Source organism: Haemorhous mexicanus, chromosome 3, assembly GCF_027477595.1.
Source record: "Haemorhous mexicanus isolate bHaeMex1 chromosome 3, bHaeMex1.pri, whole genome shotgun sequence".
Classification (NCBI taxonomy): Eukaryota; Metazoa; Chordata; class Aves; order Passeriformes; family Fringillidae; genus Haemorhous; species Haemorhous mexicanus.
The window spans coordinates 62565865-62581543 of NC_082343.1; the positions used below are offsets into that span (position 1 = coordinate 62565865).

Consider the following 15679-nt stretch of genomic DNA (forward strand, 5'->3'; position numbering starts at 1 on the left):
CAGTTGCTTCCTGGTCAGCACCCTTGCTTGGGGAAGTTGATAGAGTTATAAATGGGGCAGATTGTTTGCTTCCTGTAAAAGTAGGATCAGTTTTAACAAACTTACCTTCTCTTCAGAAAGTGCAAAGTGTTTTGCAGTATTGTTTGCCATCCCACCCCCATCTTCATCCTTGCAGTTTAGGTAGTCATTCAGTTGGCATGAGCCAAGTTTTCAGGTGGATTATAAAAGATACAGCTGACAAGTTGTCACTTGTGGTTTAATGTGTATAGGTTTAATGTCAATTGCAAAATCTACCAAGATTATTCTTTTCCCTGTTCAGACATTGGTAGTCCTTTATTTGAGCATCACCCTAAGGTTCCTTCTCTTTAGTCTACTCTTGCTGCAGGATTGTTATTCTCCTTTCTTAATCCCAAATGAAACACAGATTTAATGTTACCTTAATATAAAAAAGATGAGATAAGGAGAACCCTGTCAACCCTATCCTGCTGCAGTTGTCTCAGAGCTTACAAAAGATTATAGGGGTAAAAATATTTAGTGTGCTCATGCTACGTAGTAAGAATAAATGAGAGTTTCCTTGAAGACAGGAAAGCAAGAAAACATGCAGCTGAAGTTGAGAGTTTCAAATTTGCAATCTGATTTGATTTATTTCTAGCCTGTATCACTTCTGAGACAAATGCTGTCTGTTGCTGGTTTCCATTTGCTTTCTGGTGCACTGTTGGCTGTTACACCACAGCTGTGTGAGATCATGTGAGCTTTTCCCTATCAGGGCAGGAGGGAATCAGGAAAAAGCCACTTTCAGAAAACCTGGATTCTTGATTGCTTGACTGTAGCATCAGTCAAGGTAGCATCAGAGGCTTTACAAACTGGAATAATACAGAACTCCAGTGTTTTGTCCCTCCCTATTTCTGTTTTTTCTGTGAACTACAAAACTGGAGGATCTGACAGAGCATTGAGATAGGGAATGTGAGACCCAGTTTTGTGTTTCTCAAGGGATAATTCTGATACTAACACGCAACCCTGGAAAAAAGAAATGTATCAAGCTAGTGTGGTACAGAAGGTAGGTGTTTGGGAAGACTATAGCTTACACTCTTGGTCAGTGCCCTTGTGTAGGTAACTCTTCCACCTCGTCACAGTTAATTCAGAGTCTACTGGAAATATACAGGCTCAGCAGAGAGGTGTGCTTCCTTTTGTCAGGTTCTCCTGTCTATTCCTCTTCTCTCCCTCTCCCCTCCCTGCCCTGAAAAGCACTAACATTACAAGCTTATAGGAAATTAACCTCATTAAAGAAATCCCTCCTGCTGTGGGCATCAAATAAAAGCATTAAGTGAACATGGACCGACCTCTTCAGTCAGAGGCTGTAACAAGTTTCCCTTGCTTCTGCAATATAAAGCCAAGTTCTCCTTATAACTTTGATTATGAAAACCTGGACCTTTGAAGACGCAAAACCTTTTTGTTTTCCATTGAGCAAGTTTGTACCACCCACTGCTATTCTGTCTAAACTTAATCAGTTGTGTGACTTGATATTCTCAGTTTCTTTTATTGTTAGAGTAATATCATAGGGATGTGTTTCTAGGGTAACTGATTTTGCTTAGCTCTAAGGAATTTTCTGGAGATGTCTCCTTTTTGGCTGTATAATCAAATTGTGATATTAATTTTGAGAGTGGTAGATAATGATTTTTTTATTAGTTTGCTCATGTATTTCATGCATTTCTGCATATTTTGAAAAGTAAAACAAAAAAGTGCATGAAATATAGTGGCTTCCCTATAACTTCTTTAAGATTTGTATATCAAGTATTATAAAGTTGTTTTAGCTACTTTCTGAGAAAAAAATTCGTTCTTTCGTAGAGGTGTATGGAAAAAAAAATCAACCCCATCTCTGTTACTTACGAAACCTCCCTTATGAATTCATTAAGCAGTGTGGATTTTTTCTCAGGGAAAGTTGAGTTTGGTTTTCTAGATATTGTCCATTTTTCATTTTGATAATAAAGTTTTACATTATTATGTTAATAAGATACCTACCATTTGGAAACAACGGGAGCATTTCTGTGAAAGATGCAAAGGTGATAGCAAAATGTAATTTGATTTGTAGCAGCTTGAAAACTAGCATACTAATATGTGGCTTTAAATAGCAAATTCTTTAATCTCAACAGTCAAACGAAAACCTGCCTTTCAGAGGCCTGTTACCTCTGAGATAAATAGTACTTACATAATGTGTAATACTCTATCAGAAGCTTTAATAGTAGTATTGAAACTTGAAGGGTTTTATAAGAAGTGGTAGAAGTTATTACATAGTAATGTAGTGTAATGTACATAACCGTAATATTTAAGCTTGGAATGTATTCAGAAGTCTCTAGTGTAGCAGTAAAGATACTAACTTTTCATTTAATTCCCCATTGGGGAATGCTTTGATTTTAGATAGTGAAGTGGTAAGTGATGAACCAAAAACCCCCACACACCATTGTAGCTCCTCTGGTCTCAAGATGCTTGATGTGAATTTGTAGATAGTTCAAGGCTCCTACTTCTAGGCTTCTTAGTAAGATAACTGTCAAGATGGTGTTTCCTTTGGCTCAGTATTGCTCATCTCTTTGGCCAGAATGGCTTCTCTTGTATACTTAGGTCACTATTAGCTTCCTTTTTTTTTTTCTTTCATATTAGGGATTGGTTTATCTTAACTATTTCTGACTGCCTATGGATGTGCTTTGGAAACCTGGAGGCAAAGTGTTGCTGCTGCCTTGTGATCTAAACTAGTTCTCAGTTGGCTTCAAATGCAGTTTAAAGAGCTGTGCAAGTTAATTGTATCAAGCCTGAGTTCAATAACCTTCTTGACTCTTTTTGGGCACGGGTGGGAGCAGTGGAGTTCAGCAAGAGTCTTGAACCTAAGAGCCCCCTGCCTCTAATGCTGCACATTGAAAATAATCATAATGGAGAGGATTCCCATGTTACAAAGATATAAATGGGATTGCAACTAACTTGCTAAACTTTAGGCCAGAAAAACAGACCATCAATTTAAAATTAATTGTTTTCAGAAGATTGTAAGTAAATACCCATGATGAATAATGAAATCTAACCATTATAAACTTTTGTTGGACCCTTGTAAGCTTATTTTTGTTGGCTCACTTCAATAAATTGGAAAAAAGTAGTTATACTACATTTTAGAGCAATGTAGCATAGTACAGTGCCACACAGATAACAACATTTGTTTATTCTAGTTAATTGTTTTTTTCAACAAATACCAATAATGTTAAGTTGAAAGGTTGTTATTGCATATCCTGTTGTTAGTATTGTGATTTATTTTTAATTTCACTGAAGGAAGAATAAACAAAAGTGATGAGAATATAAGAGTTACATACGATTTTGATATGATTTTGATGATTTTTGATGATGTTGATTGGTTTGAAGTTCTTATTAAGAAACCAATCTTACCTTAATTAAAAATGTATGCTCCCCAGCACTATTAGTAATTTCAACAATATCACTAACTTACAATTTCACAATTTTTTATACTCACTGTCATGCTCACCTTCCTTTTGTACCTATTCTTTGGTAACCTTGCTCTTTTCATTTCTTCCAAGAATTTATTTTAAGTTCATAAATGTCACTGAATAGTAGGGGGGTTGTACCTACCAGTTTTACTAGAGAAGGTGGTTGCTCTTCTGGAAATTCATTTTCTGGGTCTGCTAAGGAGCTCAGTAAAAAGAAAACTGAAGTTACTTCTGAAATAATCTTGGCCAATAAATTAGGAATACCTTAAAATAAAACAAATGCATTTCAGTGAGCACACTTGAAATTTTATCAAGGAGAAGGAAACCATAGATCTTTTAACTGCATAACACTATGTTTTAGCTTACTGGTCTTACTTGTGAACTCAAAATGTGAAAAAAAGTATTTCTTTACTCCTACTAAGTTTAATAATCTACAAGAGTTTATGAATTGCTACAAATTACTGCAACTAATTAGTCACTAAAAGCAGTGATGCTGCATATCAAAACTATTTTTATTGTTGCTTCTTTTAGTGTCAGTTGTGATAATGACAACTGAAGTTGGTTCAGAGACCGAAGTAAAGAAGGATTCTGAGCAGCTGGGACCAGACAAAGCCAAGGACAAGCCTGAAGAAACATCAGAGACTCCAGGAGATCAAAAGTCCAGGGAAACATCTTCTGGAGAAGCTCAAGATTCTTCTGTCCCTGCACCAACCAGCCAAAGTAGTCCAAGCAGCCAGAAAAAGGAAAAATCTTTGCCTGAAAGCAAGGGTATTTCTCGTTTCCTTCCCCCTTGGCTTAAGAAACAAAAGTCATACACCTTGGCAGAGCCCAAAGATGAGCCCAAGAAGAGGGCCACAGGGGAAGAGCAAGTAGTTGAAGAAAGTGAAAGCCAGGCACCCGAGGGGGTGGCTCAGCCAAGAAAGAGCTTGGAAGAAGCAACTGAAAACCGGCAGAATGCTAAAGCAGGTGACAAAGAAAAACACTCTGTTAGCAGTGCTGAAATACAGGTATGTGTGGGAGGGCTCAGAGGTACTTTGGAGTAATTTTAATGAAACCTGATTAATGAATTATGTAATTCATGTAAAGCTTTGTTAAGATCACACTGGGGAAAAAGTGACAGCTATTCCAGTTGCTAGGTTCCAGTCCTGCTTTTTGAGAAGCTGCATGTCACTTCTTAACATTCATATTCTAGGGTGGCAAAGGCACATAGAGAATGTTTTAAATGAGTAGGGGCTGGGACAGTTGACACTGGTCAGCCTGAGGAAGTGAAGGAGGAAGGGGAATCTTATCAGTATGCATTAATACCTGAATAGAAGGAATGCAGAATAGCCAGACCCTTCTCAGTGGTATGCAGTTAGATGATCAAAGGCAAAGGACCCAAATTAAACCCATGAAATTACATCTCAAATGGCAAGAAAATGTTTTTTACTCTGATGGTGACAGGACCTTTCCTTGGCAAGGGATGTGGCCAGGTGGTGGTGGTGTAGATTATAGGCCTCCTAGAGTGGTGAAGGGGTAAGTCAGACATTGAAACAGATCAACCAGAGATACTGTGGAGTCTTCCCCTATGAAAATACCCAAAACCCAACTGGATATAGTCCTGGGCAAATTGCCCTCTGTGGCTCTAGGGGCATTGGATTAGATCTCAAGAGATCCCTTCCAACCTCAACCATTCTGTGATTCTCTATCACTTGGCTTTCATAAGCACTGGGGTTTAGTTTAGTATAATTCCTGGAGCTTCTTAATAAATTTGTTTCTTTTTGGAAGAAAGCCAATAACTCATATAAAAAAAAAAAAATCTCATTTCAAGGAAAGGGGAAAAAAGGCACCTCCTCTGGTTTGAGAGCAAGAATTTCTGGTCCCTAAAAGAAGACCTTAATGCTTATGCTTTTTTTTTTGTGTTTCCAGTATATGCATCACTTTAATGAATGGTTACTGACTTATTTGTTAGTAGCTTATAAAGGGAATGAACAAGTTTAAAATATCCTCCTTCCTGAGTTTGTTTACTGTATTTTATATAGCCTTCCAAAGAAGATGGCAAAGAAACAGAAGTAGAGGAAGTTGCAGAGAAAAATGAAGAAAAACAAGAAGAAAAAGAAAAAAGGGAGACAAAAGAAGTGCAGACAGCTGAAATTAAGATAGATACCATTCCTCAGAAGTCTCCAAAGAAAATCAAAACTGTGCAGTGTAAGGTGATGCTTCTGGATGGCACGGAATACAGCTGTGACCTAGAGGTAAGGCATCAAGTCCTTATTTTTCTGCAGGGAAAAGAAAACTTGCTTTCATTGTCCCAAGTGTTTAATGCTGTCACTAGGAGTAAGTTAACATTTCAGTCCAAAATTCCATCTTTAAAACCATATCAGTTTATTCTTAAAAATGCCCTCTGCAGTACACTAGCTGATTATTTCACAGCTCAAACTTGATTATTTTTCTAAAATATTAAGGTTTTCCTGAAGGTAGTGGGACATGTGCTAATAAAGTTTTCTTGAGTTCATTAATTTTTTTTAAAGCTATCTCAGCTGGAGATACATTTAAACTTTTTAAACTTTAAAGTTTAAAAGAAATTTTCTTCAGAAAGAAAAATTCCATTACAGCTATAAAACACGTATTTATATTCAAAGTTCTGTTCTAGTTCCACATTTTCACAAAAATTGATTGCAGGGTAGTAACCCTGGAGTAGTTGTTGGTTTGAGATTTTTTCCACATAAATCAGGATGTTTAAATCTGAATGGCATCTCTGTTTTAATTAAAGGCTATGTGAGTTTTATCTTCCTGGGCTTTTTCCCCATCCTAAAATGAGACTTAAATGAAGTGGTGGCTTACCACAGATCTAAGAATATACCATTTTGTATTTATACCTGCAGTATTTTAAGTCTGTTACGATCCAGTTAAGTCATTTGGCAAGGAATAAGTTTTCCCATTATTTGCAGTAAGAGTTTCCTGTAAGAACAATAGTAAAAGTCATTTAAGAGGGGAAAAAAGTCGTGAAGAAACAATTTGTTTTATATGGTTATTTGAATTATTTATAGGACATGAGCAGTGATGACTGCAATTTTATGGATGAATTCATGTTCTTAAATGCATGTAGAATTTTTTATGCTTTACTACCATATCAAAATACTTAAAGTCTCAGAAAGCTACATCAACTGATAACTGAAATTTCAGTTTGCACTTTCTACAAAGATCCTAGTAGATTTCTGTTACTCTTTTTTAGTCTTCCGTCAATATTTAGTGTTTGGGTAAATGTTGGTTTATTTCTGCTTTTGCAAAGTTACTGAAATGATACAAGAGTTAAAAAGCAAAGAAACAAAATTTTTGCAGTCAAATCCCAGGTTATCTTGGTTGACTTTCAAGTAAATCAGGTTTTTGTTTGAGGCAATTGTCATGATTTTCACATTCCTGATGCCTCCTCCAGTTTACTATGGACTGTAGACCAGCTTCTTTATATTTAAAATATATATACTTGCTAATGGCAAAGTAAAACTGAAAAATACCTTGTTTTCATTACTGTCATTTAACAACTTTTGGTAGAATCCTGTCTTTTTCTAATACTCATTCTAAACCTTCATGATAGTCAGTAATAAAATCTGAGCTAATACACTATTGGGGATTTTTCTGTTTGACTTGCAATCCTATTCCTTTCTTCTTTTAGAAGTGCACCAGTTTGTAGTCACATAAACTAAAAGGAGTGTAAAAGAAAACAAAATATGAAAACAAAACCTCATTAATTGAGTCTCTGGTAAATTTTGCCAATTGTTTGTTCCTACTGTATGTGTCTTTATATAAGGCAATAGCTGGGAACAGGCATAAGAGGAAAGAACGCCATGATGCTGTAGCTTCAGTGTCAGCACACAGATCAAGGCTGATCAGGATTCGCATCAGTAACTAAATACTGGGCATTCTGTGGCCACTTAGTAGATATAATATTATACAATTAATTAGTAACAGTGATGAATCATGATATGAGGCCTTAATACTTGAGTTCAGCTATTGCATACCTTCGATTCACTAAAATCTAAATAGAAAATCTTGAATTAATGGTAATGCTTTGTTTCTAAAAAAATAAGTGTTCATGCATTATTCTTATAACATAAGCTGTTTCAGTCAGAAAAACTTTACTCTTCCAGCTTGAGTATGTTCTAATCAGTATATGGTTAATGGCAAAAGCTTGGAGATATGATTTGGAAACTAATGGAAAAAGGGAGGGTTATGGTTACATGTGAGAGCATTTGAGTTGGAGAGACAAGTCCCATGGGACCTTATAGAATACATCCACCAGTACTCAGTGAGCTGGCTGATGTTCCTTCAAGGCCAAACTTGACCAGATTGGAGATGTCCCAGCAGTTAGGGGAACTTCCTGCGATTTTTTTTTTTGGAGAAGGAAGAAAATGTCATTCCTATTTTCAAGAAACTTTTTTTTAATGACACCTTAGGTTCTTAAAATTCAGTTTTGTGTATGGCCCTTTCAGCAATATAGTTAGATCTCACTTATTTTTGCTTGTAGGAAAAAGCAGTTCCATAAAATCTGACCTCTTCATCATGGTTGCCAAGTACCTGTTTTTCTCTAGTTTTTCGGTGGGTTTTTTTTTTCTTTTAAGTAAGATAAATCCCTAAGTAATTGGGAACTCTTAGGCTTGTTCTGCACTTGTACAATTACAAGCCTGCACTTTAAGACTTCATACTCTCTGGAAGGGCAGATGAGTTCAGGTATAATATCCCCAGCATTTCCTATTAACAGCTTCTAAAAGAGCAGCTCTCTTGTTACTGCTCATTGAATTCCATAGCTGCCAGTTGTTTAGTCTGACACCTCTCTTCATTTCCTTCTGTTTTCCCTTATTTTAGAAAGCACTCTTAGTATAGATTGAGATGCTAGATGAAGAGTTCTGACAGGTTTTTTTATTTTATTTCCATTTTGTTTTCTGTCCATCCTGTTCATAACTTTTCCTGAGAGAACAGAATATCCATTGACAATAGTCTGTGTGCTTTGGAAGAAATGCTGTTTCACTAGACCAGAAACTGCTCTCTAAACTCCTGTCCACGTGACAGTTAGATTTCTATCCTGCTTATATTCCCCTTTGCTTTGTGAGCTTAATTTAGTTTCAGACGTTTTTGTGGTTATGTTTCTTCAGCTCCAGTGAATTAAAACATTTCAACATACTTAATTTTTTATAACACAATTTTGAATTTTGGATAGGGAAAGACAGAAACATTGTTTCATAGAGTGCTTTGTACAAAACACAGTTTTTACACATACACAACCACCCCCTCCCCCACTTTTCATGCCACTCCAACACTGAAGATGCTTTTGTTTCTTATTTTGCAAAGTAACATTTGGTACATATTAAATTAGAATAATTTCTCAAAGATGACTGAAAAAAATTTTTTTTCAAGCTTAAAAAAATTGATATTTCAATTCAGGAAAGTATTGGTGAGCTTTTACAGAATATGTATAACAGTTGTATTAGAAAAGAGGCTACAGTTTTTGCTTAAGGTTGATGTTTAATGACAGTTCATCTGGAATTAGTTTTTTAAAAAATGTATCATCTCTGAGACTTAGACTAGGCAGCAAAAGCTCTGTAGAAGTTGTTCTGAACCAGGCTCTCCATGCTTCACTAAACATTTCTAGAAATTTAATATTTACCAAGTGACAAGTGGATATCCTAACTTGCTGTAACTTGAGTTCAGCTATATTCTTAAACATTTAAGTTCTGTAGTGTGGAGCTAAGTTAGGCAAAGGGATTAATTTAAGTGAATTGGTGAAGTCCTGTAATTGTAATGTGGCTGAAACAAATCTGTGTCTGTTGACATACTTGTTTTCTGTCCTGGCTACTGAAGATTTGTTTTTGTAATAATAATCTTTATATTCTTAAGGATCCTCTTGTCTTGGTATGGCAAGATCCCCTGTAAGTAAGAGGATAATGCTACATTATTGTCAGCTGAAAAGGACACAGGTGGAAGTAGGTTTTGGATAAAGAAATCGTATATCATGTCACCTTTTTTTTTTTTTTTTGTACTCTGGAATTTTCAGATGGGAGTTTTTGGAGCAAATATATCTAAGAAATGGAATATATATGTACTATTTAAGAAAAAAATCCAGTTAAAAACTTAATTACAGTACTGAAATTTTGCATGTATGTGCATTTTTTTCTAACTGGAACTAGATCAGTTTCTTTGGGATGGATTAGGTGCATCTGCAAAATTAGCATAGATTATGTTGATTAAAAAGCGATTTATTACAATTTAAAGTCTAGTTAATATGAAACTTCTGCCTAATGAGGTATTTTCTTGGAATCTGTATTGAGTTAAAGCACAGTTTGGAAAAAAGAAGTATATGTGACATACAAGCTGCTTTGAGAAATATATGAGAGTGAACAAAAACTGGTTTGTGTGACAAAGTATTCTGAAAGTGAATTCCTGTGGTGAGTGGTACAGAATAGAAATGGGTGGGAGGTGATCACTTGGAAAGAATATAGCTTTAAGATGTTGAGAGAGTATACGTTTATATGAAATTGTGGGGAAAAAAGAAAAGTGCACTCCTGGTGAATTAGCATGTTTTTAATGGGATATTAAAACATCTTTGCAAATGACTGTAGTTTGATGCTGTTCTTCCATAGTTCAGAATTTGTCATTAAATGTTGCTGTAGGAGTACAGGTGCATTTGAACCTTCCTTGTTTCTTTGCCACTGGGGTTTTATGTATTGATAATTACTTTCAGTTCTTTTTTGCAGCCACCTAGTGTTATTTGACAGTGGAGTTATTTCTTCTGGCTTGTTTTTGCGTGTCTTTCACATTGCCCCAGGCATGCCTGACATGGTTGATCTTTAGATTTCAGTATAAAGCAAATCTCAGATATTTGTCTTTTTGATGTTACTTTGTAAATTAATTTATCACCTCTGAGAGTCATCGACTCTTTCCCTGAGAATTCTTTATTTTGCCTTAGTAGATCTTTGAGTGACGTGAACTTGACAGTTTGAACTTAAAGTCAGTAATTCTTTATCTGGAACTATTTGAACAGATACTTCAGTTTCTTTTGTGATTATTTCTTTTTACTTCTCACCTGTCTTTGTACTTTCATTACTTTTGAAGATGCAGATTTGAAGGACCTGGTTTGTAATCTTTCTGGAGTATAGCTTCTCCAAATATCCTTGTCTGAATGCCAGTGTAGATACAACACCCAGGGTACTCCACTGTTGCCTAGAGAAGTCCATGACATGAGAGCTAAACCTTGTGCTAGGTGAAACCTGTTCTTCAGTTCTTTGTAGTTTGAAATTCTCACTGTAGTGTTTTGTGGTTTTTGATCTTTCCCAGAAATGAGCTGCATTCAGTTCAATGCAGAGATGCTGATTGTAATCTTGCATAGTTGATAAAATGTGGTCTGCATCTTGGCTGCTTGCTCTGGGGAATTAAAATTTGAGTGGGAATAGTGTTACAAACATTTATACCAGCCACTCTCCGAACTTGCTTTATATTGTTATTTTGGAACCTGTAAAGTTATATAAGGTAGCAAAATATCCTCCATTACAATGTTATATTAAATTCCTTTAACTTTAGTATTTTAGTTCCTGAAGTCCATAGGTTCCATATTAATGAAATAGATTGATTTTCTGTGTTCTGTTGCTTTAAAAGAATCTTCTGAAATAAATCACAAAATAATATTGCATGCAAGTACTTCACTAAATAACAGGAGTTATATATACACATTATGTGCATTCATAGAGCATGAGCAATTAATTTAATCATTTTATGCTTAAAACTATTGTAACTCTTAAAGATAACACTTGCTTAGCCTCAGAATCTTCAGAGTGATATGTGAATACCTGGAGAGATGGAAAGAGGAGGAAGCTATTGTTGAATAGTTCTGGGGGAGCATGACTTAAGCCAACTTTCACAGGTTGTGAATTGCTAAAAAACTTTCAGTTACCTTTCATTACTTTAAAGAGAGTTAAAGGAATAACAACCTGTAAGTTTATCACAGGCAGTTCTCAAGATACTGAGGATGAAAGCTAATGAGGGGTATTTGCCAAAGACTGTGACTGAACATTTGTGCTTGCTTGAAATGACAGAACCATATTAAAGGATAAAATAACCTTGGTTCATGATTCAGTAGTGTAATATTTGAGATGTAATGGCAGTTGAGTTTTAAAAGCTTGAATGTGTAGACTATTGGAATATTTAAGACTTAATTTTTAGGAGCAATTTTAATTTTTTTAACACAGTGCAAATGATGTAATTTTTACCTACTCCTTTCCTGATAATTGATCTCTGTGGGAGGTATAAATTACTCATATGTTACTGTGAACTACACGTATCTCTTGCTTTTGAGGAGGAAATAAACTTGCTTTTTCCCCTCATTCTGTGGTTTTGTAGAGAGTTGTGAAGAAATTCTGTCACTGAATTTGGGCTCTGCAGTAAAGACTAGTTTAGATTTTCTGTTTGAAATATAAACTGTGTTTTAGTAGAGAATAACACAGTTCAAAGAAACAAAAAGAGGTGCTAAGTGCATAATGATTGCTAGTTAGAAGCAAATGAAGATCCTGTTGGGTTTGTTTATTGCATTCAGTCAGTGGTCTAATTAAATATTTATGACAAAAGGCATTTAAAGGATGCCAGCACTGACCATATTTTATGCACGTATGAACAAGTGAAATATATCAGAGTTGACACAGACTCTATGGTTACTTACAGTTTGCTAATACAAAGTAAAAATATGTTTGCTCAATGTACAATTAAGATCAGTCTTTAACCCTGAATTAAGAAAACTGAATGAAGCTGATATGGAACAGATGTTTAACTGTAGTTGAGTTTTGATTTGCAAATCTTTTTTCTGACTGCTCAGATGTCTAGTCTAGGTTTATTCAAGCACTAAGTGGTCTGTTTAAAGTATGACATCTTTTGTTTGGAAAAAGGAAAATAGGGATGATGTTAAATTTGGCACATTCTTAAAATATTTCTCTAGATTCAACAGACACCACTGAAAGTAATGTTTATGAGTGAAGTCATCTCAGTCCCTGGGGATTTTTTTGCCTTCCTTTGCACCATTGAGCACGGCTCCTTGCCAGGGGCTCCTTCAGGCCATTCTGCCTATGTTCTCTCCTGCTGCTTTTGTGCCTCCAAGGCACCACTCATGCCCTTCCTCTCTGCCTTTCTTTGCCACTCCAAGTTTGTAGCAGGAGTGAACTCCTCTATTCCCTTGGTTTGGTTTTCCCCAGGGTTCTTGTTTGTACAAGGCACTGTGGTTTGCTGTAGCATCAGGAACTGGCACCTTTCAGCTCTCCCTGCATGAAATACAAGTGCAGGCCAGGCATGAGAGCACTTTTCATGCATCACTGGCCAAGAAGCACAGCAAAGCAATTTTTTGCAGCCAAAAAAATGTGCTTGTCATTGATATGCATCATACTTTTGAAAACAACCCAGGCTGTTGCACATCTCCTCTTCTCTTACGTGTGACCAGTCCTTATTCTTCAAGTTTCGGGAAACAGGGACTGCCTGGTTCATATTCTGTGGCCTTGCCTTTGCCAGACTGCAAGGGATGTTTTGATTGTTTTTTAAACAAAACTGAGGAATGCTTTAGCCTGGGCCTGGCTACAGAATTGCATTGTGTTAATGCCTGTGAGCACTTAAAGCGATTCAGAAAAATAAAATGAAATTCAATCTTTTTTCCTCCTGTAAATATGTGTGTTTGAAAATGTTTTCAGAGCTGGAAAACTCCTGGCATTTCAGGCAAATACCAGTGTCACAGTTAGTCAGCTTCTGGATACTGCTCCTGTGCTTGCCTGCAGACACTTGTGGTTAGCCACTTTGGACATGGACCCTTGCTGTCATGGGGTGCTGTTGTTCTCAAATGTAATAAAATGTTCTATTACATTTCTCCAAGGGAAATGGCTCAATCATTTCTAAAAATGAGTACAAGAAGAAAAAAAAAATTCTCTGGGGAAATAATAGGTATTGCACACTCCAAAAAGTCACTCAGTTTGGAAGCATGTCCTTCATTCTTCTAAGGGTTTGATCTCTGAAGAGATCTGTGGAATTCTGTCATTCTGTGGAAACACAGATTAACTGAATGAACACAGGAGACTTAAAAACTGTACTTGCTTTTGTTGTTTGTTTTTTTTTTTTCCCCAGATTTCTTCAAATGGTTAAATTAGTTTGAGATAATCCACATCTCTCAGACCCATCAGATGGTACATGCCTCTTTCCCACACAGAGACATTCAATGCCTAGGCTGGGACATGATTGCTCATTCAATCCTTTCTGCTAGTGCAGGGCTGGGAAGAAACGCTGAGATTTCCCTGCCTGTACTGCAACAGAAACGAGAAGGAAGGAATAAGAATAGGATGGATTGTTTCAGGTGGAAAGGACCTCCAATGGTCCTCGAGTTCAGCTGTCTGATGACCAACCCTTTAAGGGTAAGGAAGCACCCATGCCAAAAGGGCCGACCTAAAGATCATGTCCAAATGACTTTTAAACACTGACATGCCTAGGGCATCAGTCACCTCCCAGGAAGCTATTACACTGGTGATCACTCCTGTGGTAAAGAAATGCTTCCTAATGAAACATCTAAACCTTCCATGCTGCAGGTTTGAACTGTTCCCACGTGTCCTATCACTGATCCCAGGGAGAAGAGCTCAGCTCCTGCTTCTTCACCTCCCTCAGGAAGCTGTAGGGAGCAATGAGGCCACCCCTCAGCCTCCTTTTCTCTAACATAGACAAGCCCAAAGTCCTAAGCCAGTCCTCATAGGACATTCCTTCCAGCCCTTTCCCCAGCTTTTTTGTTGCCTTCTGGACACATTCAGGGACCTTCACATCCTTCTTAATTTGTGGGCCCCAGAACTGCTCACAGTACTCGAGGTGTGGCTGCACCAAAGCTGAGTGCAGCAGGATAATCACCTCTTTTGTCTGAATGGTTGAACACAGGGTTAGGTGCATCCCGGGAAGGGGTTTGCCCTCCTGGCTGCCTGGGCTCACACTGAGCTGCTGCTGACCAGCACTCCCAGATCCATTTCTGCAGGGCTGGTCTGCAGCCACTCCTCTCCCAGTTGATACTTGTACCCAGCATTACTCTGTCCCAGGTACAGAATCTGGCATTTGCTGAATTTCATGCCCCTGACTGCCCAATGCTCTGATCTATCCACATTCCGCTGCAGGGTTTCTCATCCCTTAAGGGAGTGAGTAGCACCTCCCACTTGAGTATCACCAGCAAACTTCCTAACGGTGCATTCAACTCCTGCATCCCTATCATAGATAAATGTATTGAACAGAACTGGTTGCTGTGAATGTTTGTATTGCATCAGTAGTTGGCAGCTCTTATATAGCCAAACAGATCCATGATATCCTAATTCCCAGTTGCATAGAAATTTCCATTGTGTATGTCAGCTGCAATTGCTTTGCTCTGGTTTGCTCTTTCTTTGAGAAGGACATAAAGGACAGAAAAATACTACCTCTGGTTTTACGAGGTGGTTGCATTATGAGGTGGCATCTGCAGAGTCTAAATACAGGCTTGAAATTGGTACTAGAATAACCTTGGTTACATGTGTTCTTTCCATGCTCTCACTAAAAAGAAAGCATAACATGGCAGCAATACAGAATACTGCTGATCTGAGTACTCTTGTGTTTTAAACTGCTGACTCTGTGAGCATCTCCTCACTTTCTCATTCTCTTGGTATAGCTAGGTTGAATGTGCTCCCTTTTTGTGGAAGCAAGTATGGACTTACACTTCTACTATATTTCTGCATTATAATTTGGAACAGGAATATTTGTTGTGCTATAAACACATATGTGTGTGTATGTGGATGCATAACTATATAAGTATGCATAGGTATAATAAGAATAGTGATTATAATTTACACATTGGTTGTTACTATCAGTTGACATCTCAAACACGTGGTAGAAAATTAAATGCAATCCATTTTATAAAGTCACAAACTGTGCAAACCATGATGCTGCTTCTTATGAGTGCCCTGCTCTATTAAAATATTTCTAGCTTCTGAACTGACTGGATCACAACAGTTATCTTCAGTTCATGTTTAGAGACATTTTACTAGGAACATGAGATTTCCCAGAAAAGTTATGTTATCCTATAATTGAAACTGTGTAGTTAGTAATGCACAAATAGCTTAGTAATCCCCAAATAGCTTACAAAGAAATTGCACTTGAAAAGTTTGGTTTTGCAAATTCAATATTCTTTTAGAACACGCACA

The 15679-nt window shown here is 36.9% G+C and overlaps 1 protein-coding gene across 18 annotated transcripts in view; it reads left to right on the forward strand.

The window, feature by feature from the left end:
* Window positions 1-15679, forward strand: part of EPB41L2 (erythrocyte membrane protein band 4.1 like 2) — a 109327-nt gene that overhangs the window by 43626 nt on the left and 50022 nt on the right. For all 18 annotated transcript variants that reach the window (XM_059842108.1, XM_059842088.1, XM_059842101.1 and 15 more), the window contains 2 exons: window positions 4014-4489; window positions 5504-5716. In XM_059842108.1, the coding sequence (XP_059698091.1) occupies window positions 4028-4489; window positions 5504-5716 (675 nt within the window). In that variant the 5' untranslated portion in view covers window positions 4014-4027. The remainder of the gene's footprint in view (window positions 1-4013; window positions 4490-5503; window positions 5717-15679) is intronic.